Consider the following 16,738-nt stretch of genomic DNA (forward strand, 5'->3'; position numbering starts at 1 on the left):
GAAATATTTCAATCAAGTTTCGAATATAGCAAGCTATTCAATTTATATATAGAAATTGCGATGCTTATGTAAGTTAAGAAAATATAGTTTATCTTTCTTAAAAGAAAACAATGATTATTAAAAAGAACAAATAAAAACGATACATTCATTGGTACAATACCAAAAAGGTTGGGATACTTTGCACCCTTCATGTAATCAATTCATGGAGTTGGATGGAAGTTGGGAGCATTTGATTAAAGCCAAGGTGAGGTCAATTTTGATGTGTCAAAGCCATGGAAATCCCAACAAGGTTAACGATTGAAGGAGCTGAAGAATTTTATGCAATATCTAGCTCAAATGGAAATCCGGGGAAGGCCGAAGCAAAAGCAATCATAAGAGACCATACATGCAAGTGGATTGTAGCATTACATCGACTAGTACCCTATGCTACAAGCATCCAAGTTGAGCGATACTGGCCAAAGAAGTTGATTTGGCTAACCTTGAGATTGAATTAGATGCCACTATTGTCATTAGCTTTGTCACAAATGCTAACATTTCTGATCTTATACATTATTGCAAGGCTCCGTTGAGGGATTTGAACATCGAGTCATTCATCAAACACAAATTTAGAGAGAAATAGATGTACAAATGGGATGCCAATTGTCAAACCTTCTGTTATCAAACTCTAGCCATAGTTGGAATGTTTTTGTTGCTGGTAATAGTCCTCTGGACTGTCTTGTTAGTTTACTCCAAGCTAAAGTTGGAGGGGAGAGTGCGAACTCCTTATTTTGTTTTAAATGAATGAAGTTCAATTTTTCACCAAAAAAATACGATATTTATATACATTTTAGGTAAATGCACATTAATTTGATAATCTAAAAAATAATAAAAGAAAATAACCAACAAAAATTCAAAGCCAAAAACCAGCAGCTTCTAGTTAATGAAAGAAGGATTCAACCTCAACAAATGTAATAAAGGCATCAATAAAATTATAGTCAATCAAATAAGAATACATATATAAAGGCATTAATATAGTTTTTTTGGGTGTGGAGATGATTGAGTATCAAGATTATATCATAGAGGGGTTAGAGACACTATATATGCATCATTGCAGTATTTCAACCCCTTTACTAAACCTGAATTCAAATGAGGGGAAACCATAACTCCAGGAATATCAAAAGCATACCCTATTGTTTCTTGAGTGGCTTCACTACTATCACCAATTTCACAAACTGCCCCCACTCCAATATTTAACCCAACTGAGGTATGCTCCGTTGTAAAGCTGAAAACCACCCAGATAATATCAGAATGATATTACCAAGTGTCAAATTTTGAAAAGCTGAAAATTACCAGTGGTAATCTATACAATCTCATGTTTGGATGGAGTAAATTTATCTTGAGACAGTATAATGATAATAATACCAACAGTATCAAATTTTTGAAATATACAGGAATAATTTCATTACCACCTTTTCTTTAGATAATCTTACATTATCGTAGTAGTGTCAGATTTTTATAGTTTTACCCCATTTTAATGACTTTAATCCATTTTCATTAAACCAAAACGAAAAATAATAAAATACAGATATCAAATTCTCTAGTTTTTAATATATTCTCTCAAGTAACATTTCAACTATATTTGTTTATTTACTATAAGTGAAATTTGCCTATTACTATTACATTTTATATATTATTATATTATTGTCTTAATTTTTCTATATTTTCGTAGTTGAGTTTTACTCTAAGCATAGTTTTATAACTTTTTCATCTTTATTTTCTATTAATGGCAACTTAATAAAATGTACTAAACAATTTTACGTTATAATAATCTTGTTCCTAGAGCTAATCTTACATTCTGAGAACTAAACGACTCCTAGCATTTGTAACTAGTATGTTAATTTACATGATGAAGATCCATTTAATAACCCTATATAACAAATGTTAAGAAATCTTATAGAATGCAATAATTTGATATAAGGAAAAGAAAGTATAGCATACCTTGCTTCAAAGCTTTGTCCTTTAGAGACCATTTGAGCACACATGTTGCTGATAATCCAAGGGGGAATGTATGAATCCTTGATTTCAATGCTATAGCAAAGACCAGCAGATGAATTTGGCATGGAGCAACTGTCTTTCAAGATTGATCCATGGGGAAGAGCAGTACCACGATCAGGTCTTTTTATCTCCATGCATCTAACCTAAACATCAAAATCACATTGAAACATATAACCAGGTTTTGCTAAGTAGCATGATCAAGTTTTCTGTATTAATCCTTATTTTATGTGACAAGAAAAATGTGATGTTTATGTCAAACAGCCATTCGATGGCAACACAAGTAAAAAAGATGTCATACAGAAGAGGCATTAAGGGTAGTGGACCAGATTATGTGACTAAATAAACATTTAGTATTTACAACCAACGAAGTCTAAAAGAGATGAAAATATTATTTCTAGAAATGTCACTCACCTCAGGGACAGAAAGAGCAGCATGTTGAAATGGCACAGGCGAATATAATAGAGGAACATCCGCGGTATTCAAAAAAGTCAAGAAAGATCTAAACATGGATAGACAGAAAATAGTCACATATAGTAGCAACTAGCAAGACAATGCAGATAAAAGGTAGAGGCAAGCAAAAAGTCAATCAAACTAAATAAACTGAATGACTTAACCGAAGTAAGTCAATTTATTCAATTTTCGATTTATTTGGTTAGCTTAATCGGTTTTGGCAATTTATTCAGTTAGTTATCAGTTTTGGATATTCAAACTGAATAAACTGATTAATTTTTAAGATAATAAATACCCCATATCCAACCAAATATCCATACAAAACCCAACACAACACAACTAAACTCAAAATAGAAACCCAACCAAAAATTAAAATAAAATAACCGCACCCAAAATATAAAATATAAAACAAAATATAAAACATCTGAATAACCCAATCCAACTAATTAATTTAATCTAAAAAAAACCTAAAACTAAACCTAAAATCCATCCTTGTAAATCCATCCGATAAAAGAATTCAAACAATAAAAACCTGACCAATGCATTAAATGTTAAATATCAAATATTGTAAATAAGTATCAATTATAATACATGCTTAATAAAATATAGCATTTTTGTAAAACCGATAATACATTTATTTCCTCAAATTTGTTGCCTTTTTCTTTTATTTATTATAATCAAACAATAAAAGAATTCAATTGACATTTGCATAATGATAAATCTTATAATTCTAAAATTTGTAAATTACAATGATAATTTTTTATTTTAATTTATAAATAAATCTTTTTTTTTAAAAGACAAAAACCTAAAACCCTGACCAAACTGAACCAAAGAAGTTTGGTTCAATTGATTCAGTTTTGGCAATAGAGTTGGTTCAGTTTATTCCATTTTGATGGCTTATTCGATTATTGATATATAAAACCAAACCACTAAATGCACACCCCTAATAAAAGGGAACTACTATCTCTTTCAACATGATCAAACAAGAACTTGAAATCATATATTAGTCTACTGAGCAATTTGTGTGAAATAAAGAAACGAACTCACCGATAATTTAACAAAATCTCATACAAACCATGTACATTCTCCTTTCCACTGAAAGCCAGCAAAGACTGTGGAGTATTATCAACATCAGAGAAGGAATTCATGCGTCGAGTCTGCAGCAATTTCAAAAGTACTGGAATGAATACTGAGCATAAGAAAAATGAACTGATATCCCAAACGACGAGCAAAGAGGTGTAATAGTTACAATGAAGTTTTGTTTCAGTTTAAGCATCCTCTTTAGAAACGCACAATCACTTAGGAGATGAATACAAGGGACCACTACTATTACTTAGCTTGTGGGTTTCTACAAGTGCTCAGTTGCAACTGGTAATATTTCTAAATGCGTTTTAGAATTTTTTAAGTCACAAGTTTAAAGTTGAAACTTGGATACCAACTTAGTAGCACGCAGGACACGAAAAGGACACTAAAATGAAAATGGAAGGGAGACAAGAATATAACATATCCAAATCAAAATGCCCAAATCTTTTAAGGAACTTGGTTCTATATCAAGCAGTTAACAATTCCAGAACAAAAAGCAGGTGGAGCAAGATTCTCAACCGAATTATCAAACTGACAGTCTGATTTTTGTCTCAAAATATTTCACCAAAAAAGCAACCCATGATCCATCCCAAGGCATAAATTCAGTCAGAAGTCAAATTACATAAACTATCAGCACAAGATGATGGACAAACCTGACCCAGATTATGCTTTTCAATTTCTGAAAGCTCTAAGAGATCCTCAGTGGTGACGTGTTCTACATAAGAATGGCAAAGAGGCATAGAAAAAGAAACATCCTAGGAAACATTAAAGAAAACCGGTAGAGAGAAAAAGTTAGCATCTGACATTAATAAAGCAAGAAAATTAATCAAATAGCTATATAGAAATGACCAGCATAGAAGCTGATGAATATATTATTTCAATTAAAACTACAGCTGATTGATCCAACCTCTATAGCTTCCTAAAAAGAGAACAACATAAACGAACATAAACGACATGGACAATCTCCTATTGCTCATGTACCCTCTTCCACAGTCACAAGTTGGGTTGGCAAAAGCTTGTATCAATTCTCAGACTTTAGAAACTATTGGTCTACTTTTGCTTCTAAAACAAGACAAAAATCTGAAACTAACAGCCATTTCAAGCGGTGCTGCAGAAATGTTTGTAAATTCAGCAATAACTTCTCTATAGTACTAGCATGAGCAAAACTTGCTTTTAAGTAAGGGTGTGTTTGATAAACTGAATTTAAGTACTGAAATTTTTTATAAGTGATGAACTTATATTAAAAATTTGTTTGGTAAATTAGTAAATATAAGTACAGAATATAATTATATTGTTTGATAAAATAAATATCAATTTTAAAACATTATTTATTTTTAATTTTAATCCTATTAATTTATATTATTTTGGATAGTTTTGGATGAAAGATTAATAGGGTAATTTGAATATCTCATTTTTTAAAAGGGTAGTTTATTTCAATTTTTAATGAAGTAAAATCGACTTAATATTTTCTACATTAAGTGATAAGTAGCTACCTATTTACTTATCTTATTCAACACTTTTTGTTGAAAATTTTATATTAAGTAAAAATTAAATTATTATCAAAAACGCATTTAAAAATATCAAATGTTGAAAGTTTTCATTTGCAATGAAATGAAAACTTTTAAATGGTTTATCAAACACACCCTAAGTTTTAGCTTTAGGTACTGCTGCTTTAACTATTACGCCATCAGTCTACCATTTTATTTTATAATACTGCCATGAACACTACAACCAAGCCCCAAATCTATAAAATCATCACTAGATGTGTAAAAAAAGGCATCTTATAAGTTCTTCACCTCATTACCACCACTTATTAGGTTACAATGAACTGGATCAGAGCATCATTAAACTTTAATTCAATTAGATCAGAAAGTGAAATAAAAAGAGAATTTAGAATGAAGCATTTATAGAATAGCATAATCACTTCCATACAGATATGCCAACAAGCTATATAGAGAAGCAAAATCACTTTGCACCCTTGCAGTTCATACCACATGACCGGAATACTGTTACAGAAAACTCTCTAAAAGGCCATGTTTAGTATTAATCAGATATGGTCTTCCATGGAGTTTATAGTAATCATTATTACTAACACTATGCAATAGTTTAACTAGTTAAGAGTGGCATCTTACTTGCTCCTTTAGTGATGACCTCAAACCTCTAGTTGACTGAGAGATATAAGCATGGTATGATCTACTTCTTCCCGAGCCATCAGCAGCAGCAAACATCACCACAAAATGTGAAGTACACACTAGAAAGTTTCCAAAAAAATAATTACCAAGATATAGTTTTATGCTTTTAAACAAATTAAGTGAGCATTACATTCCAACATAAAACTTAAAGCAGAATTCAGTCTTGAAAAGAAGAAAGACAATGTGAAATCAAGGATGAAACAAAGTAGAACTTCTTGGCTGATGGAGAGCATGTATGTGTTCTTCAGAAAAGGACTCAGCAACACATAGCAAATACAATCCCCTGAGTAAGCATATGCATGAGATGCACATGGTATTTACCAACAATGAGACACAAGCAGAATAGAATTGAACAAGAAAATGCAAGCATTACAAGACATGTAGTTGCAGGCATGTGTGTGCACTAAATAAAATACCTAGATGTTCTCAGGACAAGAGAAAACATCATCCTCAAGACTTAATTCAATCAACAGTGGAAGAAGATTGGAACACGGTTTCAAAGGTGGAAATAGATAAGGAGAAAAGTCATAAGCATGACAAATATTTACCATAAAATATGCAACAAGCATTCTCCCGAAACATATAGTAGAGACTTCGAAATGATTCCTCCCATGCCCCAAGTCGTTTTCTTAAGAAATCCATTTCAACTGGAGAACAAGTGACAACATCAGTTAAATAAAAACAGATAGATGGAGAAGGAACACTCGAGGCATGTGTTTGTTTGTTGGTGTACAAACAAGAAGGATTTGGAGAGGGAATTTAACACAAAAATTTCATTAAACAAACCTCCATCTGCTGCTACTGACATCAATACTGAAATGAGAGAAGGTGGTATGGTAGATTGAGGATAAATCCAAGAATGTAATGCATTAGAATTCAACACTTGGGAAGCCAGCCTGGTCTGAGAAGCACTGCAAATACTTTTTCCCTTGGAAGAACCAGAATGTGAGGTAAATTGAGGCATACCATTATATGTACCACACATCATTGACCTATGTAACCTGAAATCCACAAAACAATATTATATATACGTGCATGCATGTACAAGAAAAATAAAAATCTTGCAAAAAAACATGATCATATCTCCAAGTAGAAGAAATATATATTAAAAAAACCAGGTTTATTCACCAATTCACTGGGGAGGAGGACACCAATTGTGCATAAGTTTTCAAAGTAAAATCCAGAGGAATCTTCTGTCCTGTGACATGGAAATCAGAGCAGAAGTTCCCTGATGAAATATCATCAAATCTTTCAGAAGACTCAGGAGGTATATTCGGGATTGCTTCACAAGCAGCTAGTCCTTTCAATGCTTTATCCTACAAAACAATTGGTAGTTGATTTAGGGGGGGAAAAACATCATCAACGTAATCAAAGCTCAAAGCTGCTAAAAGCATATACCATGTCAACAGCTGCCAAGCCTGATAACTTTTGGCCCCCTGTTGAAAGCTCGGTAACACTGAGAAATGTACCCTGATTGCATTTTTCAAGTGTTCGATGGGGCACATCATCTTTTGGAACATCAACAGAAGCAACAGAACCCTCTGGACTGTAAAGCAACAATGCATGACCAAAAAATTCAAATAGTAAGTCTAATTATTACGTACCAGATATGGAATACTAGGACACAGACATACCATGAAAGCTGTTGCCTTCTCTTGGCAGCCAAATTTGAAAAAGCAGAGATTTTCTTTAGGCTGCTAGTTTGCTCAATTGAACTATTTTCCTGCAAAATAATAGCACGATTGAACAAATCAATGAACTAGTTATTAACTTATGACTAATAAAAACTTTAGCTGCATTAAGATATTTCTATCATATGCATTTTCTGGAGATGTAACCTTGGCATTTTCTTTTCCTGAAGGCAGCTTGAATCTCGGTTTCTTGGCAGGAAATACTTCATCCATACGGATGTCAATATATTTTGGATTTCTCTGCGGATCTGCTTTTTTGAGTCCATTCTCCATCTCACTAGCATGACCAATGGGGGAAAAAAACAAAGTTTTAAGATGGTTGCAACTTAAAAAAATAACTGTAAACAAAGAGGAATAGCACTGGACAGAAGGAAGAGAATAACAACTCTTACCTTGGGGCCAAAGATTTACTAACATGCTCAGCAACATTTGTCCGCTTTAATTGTTCCCCCTGTTATATAAACACTTACTATAAAGCATAAGACTATAAAATACACTTCCTCATAAAGTTAACTAAACTGCTGTCTATTTAGCATCAATTACTCTAGGTTCTAGACCAAATGATGTAGAAAAAGTACAGCTGAAAATGAGAAAATATGAGAAAAAGGTACATAAGAAGAATGAACAAATTAACTATCATGATCAGAGCTATGATTTAGGGGACTGAGGAAACTTGAAGCAGTGAACTATTCTCTGACAAATTAAAATATATATAACCAAAGAAGCCATTGCCTAAAAAGATACTGGAGACAAACGATAAATTTATCTCTTTAATGTGCTATTGCATTATCAAAACATCTTCCCCACCCCCGAAACAATTACAATGCCCAATCCCAACAATGCTAGTAAAAGTTAGAGGGGGAAAACAATACTCTAAGTTCCGAAGGGGTCTTCCTTTTAACTGATGTACCAATTTTGAGAGCATCCCCGCCAATTTGTTGCGAAGTAGAAGTTAAGGCACTATGCGCAGCTACCTTCGCCATATCCGAGAGTCCACTCAAACAATAATCGCGATTACTTTACCTAAAATAGTAAATCAATACCAGCAATTATGCCGATTTCTTCCTAATCTGAAAAAAGTACAAACAATCGAAATAATATAGGCATTTTTGCTGCTCATAATCTCAAAATCAGAATAAATATATATCGGTGACAAAACCAAATAGATTTCATATAAAAATAATATTCACATCCGGGTTTTACCAAAGCGAAGAAATGCACCGATTAAAGAATCCAAGAAAATCGGGGTATCTCCCAATCGGATATTAATCTAGGGTTTTGGAGAAAGATAATTAATTTGCCCCGAATAATTAATTTGCCCCGAAGTGAATGAAATTATTAGGGCAAATCATGGAGAGGAAGGAGAAGGGAGAGTGAGAGAGTGTGACTGAGAAATTGCGGTAAAGTTGAAAAGCTGAAATTTTTTGGAGTTTTATTTGTTTTTTGAACATTTGGATTTTCCCTCCAGCAACTGACGGCGTTATCCGGCCGTTATCAAATTCCCGGTTGGAAATTTAAAAACTAAGTTAAATTACACTTAAAGTCACTAAATTATTAGTAAATTTACATTTTAGTCACTTAATTTCAAAAAGTTACAAAATAATCATTGAACTATTTAAAAGTTGTCGAAAACTTTATTTAATTCATTGGGCGGATAAGGTTTTCTTTTAAGTATGGCTAGCAAACTCTAAGTAACGATTTGACGGTCAATATGGTGGATCATGCCTTAGATTCAATTCGATATGATGATTAATGCCTGAGATCGAAAAAGAAAGTTGTTTAAATTTTAGTTTACAAACTTGTGACATTCAAAATTATTTCATGAAAAAAAAAACTTAATTATAAAAGAGAAAAGGAAATGAGACCTTTCAATGATACAAATAATACTGAGCAGAAAAAGTATTAGAATAACAATTTTAAAACCCGATAACTTAAAAATTATATATGTTAAAACACTCATCTAAACATCTAAATGGTACGGATTTAACTCAAATCATTCTCTTCTCCTTTTTTTCTAAAATTATAATAATCAAATATATATAATTTAGAAGAAATATTTTATATACAAGTGGAATCTAAAGTCTTCAGAAAAGTTAAATGAGTGACATGTACCACACTAAAGTCTTCAGAAATATTTTATATACAAGGAAGTATATTAATACTAATTCATGTAGTTTATTAATTTTATTGTATTTTTTTAATGGGTGAGTAGTTTATGGAGAGTGACTATTATTATTATTATTATTATTATTATTATTATTATTATTATTATTTAAGCTTAAAATTATTAGATGTAAAGTAGAAATATATAAAATATATATATAAGAGATTCGGTTTTGTTTTTTTTGGGGGAGGGTTTAAGAGAAAAGTTAGAGATATTTTTTATAAGATTAAAAAAGTTAAAAGTGATTAATTTATAGAAGGGCAAATTATATAGTTAGTCATCCAACTTTTATAAGTCTTTATTTTAAGCACCAAAATGGTTTATGTTTTAGGCACTATCGTTAAAATTGTTTTTATTTTAGTCATCTGTCGTAAATTTAATGTTATTTTGTACTCATTTTAGTCACCCAACTTTAATAAAATTTCGTTTTGGTTATTAAATTTTTTTTTTGACCAAAATGAAAACGACTTTTAACAGTAGCTAATAACTTGAATATCATAGTGAACTTTTTCATCATAGATGCCACAAATCAATTGTCTCAAAGTGTCCTTTGATGCTTGCATTAACCTTCGAGAATTCCAAATTATGTCGAAGTTGAAGAACTCGATTATTTTACTATTCAAAAAACACAATATCAATATTTAATTTTACAATATCTTAAAAATATTTTCATAAAAATTTTAAAATTAAAAAATATAAAAGTTTACCATATTGATTGCATAATTTGTAACGTGTTAGTTCTTAGAACCTTGAATCAACCATTTTCTACACTAAAAAATGGAGAGATTTATTTTTGTTTTTTAGAAGATTTAAAGAAGCTAAGTAATTATTTAATATAACTTGGTTTCCAACTTTTATAAATTTTTATTTTGAGTACCGAAAAAAAAAGTTTGCTTTCTAAGCATTGCCGTTAAAAACAGTTTTCATTTTGGTCATATTTTGTTAATTTAATGTTATTTTTCATTCATTTTAGACACTCAATTTTAATAAGTTTTCATTTTACCCAATAAAGTCTTTTTAGTGCCCAAAATGAAAGCGATTTTTAATAGCAGCTGACAATTTCAGTATCATAACAAACTTCGTCATCATAGATGTCACAAACCAACTGTTTCCAAGTACCCTTTTGCTACCTTCATCAACCTTCGAGAATTCCATATTATTATGTAGAAATTAAAGAACTTGATCATTTCAATATTCAAAAAAATACAACATTAAAATTTAATTTTGCAATATCCTAAAAAAAATTGTAAAAAAAAAAAAACAGGTTTGAAACTTTACCATATTCACAACATAATTTGCAATGTGTTATCCACCATTTCTCCCAATAAATGAAGTACACAGAATAATATTTTTTGAGAATTTGAAAAAATAATGAGGTATTTATAGATTGGAAATAAAAATCATGAAATTCGATTTCCAGTAATTTAATAGATCGATTGAGACAGTGAGAAAATAAATTCAGTAGCCAAAGTTCAAAGCCTTGAAGCAAACAGATAATCTAATGATCCACAACAATCAAAATCTTTAACTTTTTAGACAAATTTTACTGTTATACTATCAAAATCTAGCTAGCTTGTAGTAACATTTTCACATAAAATCAAGAACATAACTTCTATACACAAGCTAAACAACGTAGCCAAGTTGGAGACAGTTCAAGAATTTGATCACCATGTTCAACCCCATTAAAAGCCAGCTTCGACATTTCTGCATCAAACAAATTATCTCCTGCTGATGTTCTCTTAGTCACCTTGGCCGGTTCCGCCGCCGCCATGTTCCAAGAAGAAGAAGAAGAAGACGGCAGCCGATTACACGATTCATCCCTTGACGACGAGTCTTTCCCCGTAAGGCGTTGTACCAGGCTCATAAACTCCTCGGGTCTAACATGGATAATCTTCGGCGACCTCAAATAAATCACCACAGGATTGATTACTTTACTGCTGCTACTATTGATTCGATTCCGAATATTACCATGCGATGCTTTCTTGATCAACGATGAAGAATGGCTAACCTTTAACGGTGATGGCCTTGGACCCTGCAACTCTGATCTTCCTCTAATGGAGTGCTTGATAAGACTCATGTTTTGAGACTGAACTTGGTTTTTTTAGCACATGCAAGCTTTAAAGATCAACATTAACCATGGGCTTATATTTATATATATATGTTGACAGTGCAAAAGTAAAGAAAGAGTCCAAACATATGCAAAGGGATTACAAGAAAATGGCAAGAAAAACTGGGTCTGTAGGTTTGAATAAGTCTTCGTAATATTATATTAGTATGGAGTTTTTGGTAGATTCTGCCGGCTGTGGATTTTTCAAAAAGGGTGTTGGTTTGAAAACCTTTTGGTTGAGCAATCAATAGCAAAGGGAAGATGACAAATTGATGAGTCAAGTCAAGGTCATTAATTATCTTATTTCTTTTATTCTTTGATCTGTGGGATACCCAAATTCCATTTTTTTCTACCAACTTTGTATTCTTCTTGCAATGACATGATGAAATTTAATTTCAAACTACACTACGTACCTTCAAATATACCCACAAATGTTAAAACTTAACCTGGTTTATGGAATAATTAAGTAGTAATACGTATCATGCCATTTTATCTCATGCTAACGTACAAAGTTTAGTTTAGTTTTTTTATGAATTCAATTAAACTGTTAAAAAAAACATTGTACAATAACTTTAAGCTATACAAACAAATTAACCAATTATAGACTCAAGAAGCACAAAGTGAAGCATTAACAAGATCAGTTCTATTGATTGGTCTTCCTCCTAAGTGAGCCCGCACAATCTCTTTAGTCTGCACCAATACAGCATCTTCAGTCAAGAATGATGCACCAAAATATCTCTTGTTCCTCTGTCTGGATATCACATACAAATATGCACTACAAGCAAGTTTGAGTATAGCAACAAGCAAAGACTTTCATTTAAGTTTCAATATCGTCCAAGCTAACTCTTGCCTCCAAATTCCCACGACCCTATGAATAAAGCAAATGTGCAAAATTGACTACCACACCTTCCTTGAAAAACTACACTCAAAGAAGATATGATCACGTCTCTCTGCAGCATCCATACAAAAAAAGCAACAAATATCAACCAAAATCCTAAAAGCAAACAAACGATCCTGAGTTGGGAGTCTATTAAGAATGATCATCCAAGCAATAAGAAAATGCTTGGGAATATGTAAAGGGAACCATAGCAAACGGTGTCATTCCACCTTCTTACTACAAGTTCTAATTGCCTCCCACAATCGAGAAGTAGAAATAGATGAATTTTTTTAATAAAAAAATTTGTTTACTTTTTTTTATTTAATGTATAAAACTAAATTACTCATTTTTTAATAAAGAATTAAAATACAATCGACTCTAATATAGAGACGTTTACAATACTTTTATATACAAAATGTTGCTAATTAATACCAACCATTTAAACCACTAAAACACTTTTGTTTTTCTTTGGCTTGATTAAACTATATCTTGACCCTTGTTGTTTGGATTTTGTTGTTGGTGTATTTGAGAAAAAAATCTAATCTTTAATTAATATAAAAGTTTGCATCGCAATAGATTCTTTCCTTTTGTTCTTCATGTGGGAATAATTCAATTGCAAATCGAATACATATATAAATATAAGTTTCATGGTTTCACTGAAATAGTGGTTAAAGTTTTTATCGAACATTTGGTTAATAGTGTGATATCGTTCTCTACCTCAACATCAATATATATATATATATATGGCTCGTCGGGTAATATCTCATGAATTACTCTAAGGTAAATTATATTATTAGTCATTAAATTATGGGTAAAATTTTGTTTTGGCCACTTAACTAAAAAAAATTACAATTTAGTCACTGAATTATTCGAAATCTTTCATTTAAGTCATTGAACTATTCAATTTCTTTTATTTAAATCACAGGGCTATTAAGTTCCGCCACCGAGCTCCAAGTGACAAATTGACGATTGGTATGGTGGATCAATACCTATCGATAAGTAGAAAAACATACCTTAGATCCAAGTCAATTTGACGGTCAGTGTCGGAGATCGAAAAAAATTGTTTGAACTTTAGTTTGCAGATTCATGATGTCTAAAATTGTTTCGCAAAAAAAAATTGAACTGTAGAAGAGAAGAGGGAAGAAAACTTTCGATTGATACAGGTAATGCGAATAGAGAGAGCCATATAGCATCGATTTTAATAGTCCGATGACTTAAATAAAAACTTTTGAATAATTCAATGACCAAATTATAACTTTTTTTTAATTAAGTGATCAAAATAAACAATTTACCCATAATTTAATAACTAATAATATAATTTATCTATGATTACCTACTCAAGAATAAGTAGTACCAATCATCGTCCGAAAGCTTCCAATTATTAAAAAAAAAGTTGACTTTCGTATATGAATGTATGTATATAACCTCTCTGAATATTTCTTCACTCAACATTTAGCCATTAATAAGGCAGGGACGTCTTTTAAGACTTAGTTTAATTGTTTTTGTGGTATAAAATATTCTAATTTTGAAATGGTATAAAACCAAATCATTCCTATAACTATTTATATATGCTCCTTTCTAAGATAATACTTAAAACTATTTATAATCCCTCCCTAACCCGCAAATAGGGGGACAATGCGCTTCAGCTTCAGCACACTCGAATCTAGATCCTCCTACATTAACAATAATTTAATTAACAAATATAAAATTTGAAACATATAAAAAGTGTTTTAATTAGTTAGCTCTCTCTTCAAATTCATGGGACCTCTAAAAATCACTATTTTTAATGTATTTTTTATCATCACCTCCAGTTTAATAGTTTCTTATACTTCTTATGGTGTGAACCGTTACGATAAACCACTCTTAATTTTGGTGTTACGACAAAATCATTAATATTTTATTATAAATATATATATTAAGAAGTTTATATGCTTAAAATAACACAATGTTGCAAAATAAAAATAAAAATATATATAATATATAAATAAATAAAATAATTTCATACATTATTTACATTTTCAAAGAGACACAAATACTTCTTAGAATACAGTAAAAAATATTAAACAATAAATGAGTACATCCTTATGTTATTTTACATGTGAGCTTTTTTGTCAAAGTCAACCAAGTTTTCTGTTTTCTTTTGCAACTCGCTATGTTTAACCTAATTCTCAATTAGAATATTTCATGAGTTGAATAGCATTTAGTAAAGTTCTAGAGCCTTTATTTATTTATCCTAAGTTAATTCCTATTAATGTATAAATCCATTTTATTGATTTTTTAAATTAAAAATTTTATATTTGTTATGATATTTACTATTACCGACCCGCAACACGACTGGATCCGCGTCGGATTCTACGTGGTTCGTATATCGAGCTCGCATGATATTGAGTGTTCGTAGGAGGGCACTTACACCCTCTTGCAAAATCACATGTGAGATCGCACATGAGACCGCATCAACACTTCTTAAGTCTAAAGTAAGATATGTGTTAATATGCATGAAATTAACATTAATGAACAATAATTATATCATATAAACATACAAGGATACAGAAATACTCAACAATATTCATATTTTTATATTAAATTTAAATAACAATTAAGTAAATTGTAATTCATTAACTCAAAATAAAAATAATATTTTATTACTAAATAAAAATTCATGTAAAGTCAAATTAAAATAATATTTTATTTTCATTACTTTTACAAGTGTGGCATTACTTAGCATAAACAAAATAACAACTATAAATTGCATTGATTAATTCCATTTGGTGCAAAGAAATAAATAATAATTAATTATTGTAGACTCTTTTCTTTTTCTTTTTTATTTGAGTGCTCATTGTGGAAGGTACTATAAGACTGCTTCACCATGTTTTTCTTTAAGCAAAGGAAGTTTGAAAATCTGATGTTTGACATTAGTGGGAATTTGTACATTTAACTGCCCTCGACTTCTATTTTAAAATAAATTAGACCAGTGTAACCTAGATCTGTATTAGTGTAATCTAGATCTGTTCATGAGTTAAGCTGGGTCCTAACAAAATTCTAGGCTCATTTGATAGGTTCGATCCCGACTTAAAAAATGAGATTTAACCCGTTTTTTAAATAGGTTTTATTTTTTGCCTAAACTTTTTTTCGAACCCATATTTTCATTCAAACTTTCCCACTTTTTAAGTAAACCTTCGAGCGAAAATGCCACCCATAAAATAAATTCTCTAGGCCAACACATTGAAATATCCACTTCTCCACTTAATTGTCAATAGAAATTTCCATGAATTAAATGAGTTGATCTATTTATAGATCCGTCTGAATTGGGTAAAGCTTAAAAGAAGATAAAATTTGAGAATAGTCCCTGTACTTATGATTTGTATGGATTTAGTCTCTTTACTTTTAGTTACTTAACATTGATTTCTCCACTTTTCAATTTACTCATTTTCAGTCCCTCCGTTAACTTTTTCTATTAACTTTATTAAAAATCAGGAACAATAACAAAACTAACCCCTCAACCTTTACCACTTTTGTCAATTTAACCCTATTCTACTTATTTTTGCTTTAGCTATTAAATCTTTGAAAAATTATAAAGTTGTAAAATTTCCCCGATTTAGTGACAATAGTATTATGTTGTGGGCATGAGAGGTTAGTTCGGTCCGAAGCAACTCCATCTCCTACCCTCACTTGTATGTATATAAATGAACTTGTAGTCCTCATTTAACAACAATAAGTATTGCATATATTATGTAATTTACATTACAAATCATTAGATTTAACCTCAACTCTTAAATATATCATAAACTTTTGACTTAATCAAATTTCATCATTTAACTTTAACTATTAACAACTGAAATCACTCATACTAACACTGTTAAATTCTTTTAACAAAGTAATTGAATCCACATTCATGCTTTGCATGTTTTTAACATGTAAACAAATTAACACCTAATCGGAAAATTAAACGACTTTTTAGGTTTATTTTTTAAAGTTGGATTAGGTGACAAGACCAAGATTGAGGTTTTTTCAAAGCTTTTTCTTCTCGCTATCGATAGCAGTATTAGGATTAAGATTAGATTAGGGCTTAGTTTAAAATTAATAGAAAATCATTTAGGTGATTATTATACATGTTTTAAAACTAAATTGTAAGATAAAAAA

The 16,738-nt window shown here is 30.8% G+C and overlaps 2 protein-coding genes across 4 annotated transcripts; both read right to left on the reverse strand.

Annotated features, from left to right (window-relative positions):
* Positions 1 to 916: 916 nt before the first annotated feature.
* Positions 917 to 8,850, reverse strand: LOC105786271 (uncharacterized). 3 transcript variants are annotated; one of them, XM_012612639.2, is made up of 15 exons: positions 8,672 to 8,850; positions 8,323 to 8,473; positions 7,843 to 7,901; positions 7,598 to 7,727; positions 7,394 to 7,482; positions 7,158 to 7,305; positions 6,888 to 7,075; positions 6,546 to 6,760; positions 6,308 to 6,406; positions 5,700 to 5,818; positions 4,221 to 4,322; positions 3,532 to 3,641; positions 2,446 to 2,533; positions 1,978 to 2,177; positions 917 to 1,261 (listed from the first exon to the last, which is right to left on the reverse strand). In XM_012612639.2, exons 2-15 carry the CDS (start codon positions 8,431 to 8,433, stop codon positions 1,054 to 1,056), a joined length of 1,866 nt encoding a protein of 621 aa, XP_012468093.1. In that variant the 5' UTR covers positions 8,434 to 8,473; positions 8,672 to 8,850; the 3' UTR covers positions 917 to 1,053. The 3 variants fall into 3 exon arrangements, with proteins under 3 accessions (XP_012468093.1, XP_012468090.1, XP_012468091.1); XM_012612636.2 differs by having other exon boundaries at positions 8,654 to 8,850; XM_012612637.2 differs by having other exon boundaries at positions 8,323 to 8,520; positions 8,654 to 8,850.
* A 2,242-nt stretch (positions 8,851 to 11,092) lies between these two features.
* Positions 11,093 to 11,735, reverse strand: LOC105787355 (VQ motif-containing protein 8, chloroplastic). Its single transcript, XM_012613711.2, has one exon. The coding sequence runs from the start codon at positions 11,689 to 11,691 to the stop codon at positions 11,227 to 11,229; it is 465 nt and encodes a 154-aa protein (XP_012469165.1). The 5' UTR covers positions 11,692 to 11,735; the 3' UTR covers positions 11,093 to 11,226.
* Between the last annotated feature and the right edge of the window lie 5,003 nt (positions 11,736 to 16,738).

This window comes from Gossypium raimondii, chromosome 1 (assembly GCF_025698545.1).
Source record: "Gossypium raimondii isolate GPD5lz chromosome 1, ASM2569854v1, whole genome shotgun sequence".
Lineage (NCBI taxonomy): Eukaryota > Viridiplantae > Streptophyta > Magnoliopsida > Malvales > Malvaceae > Gossypium > Gossypium raimondii.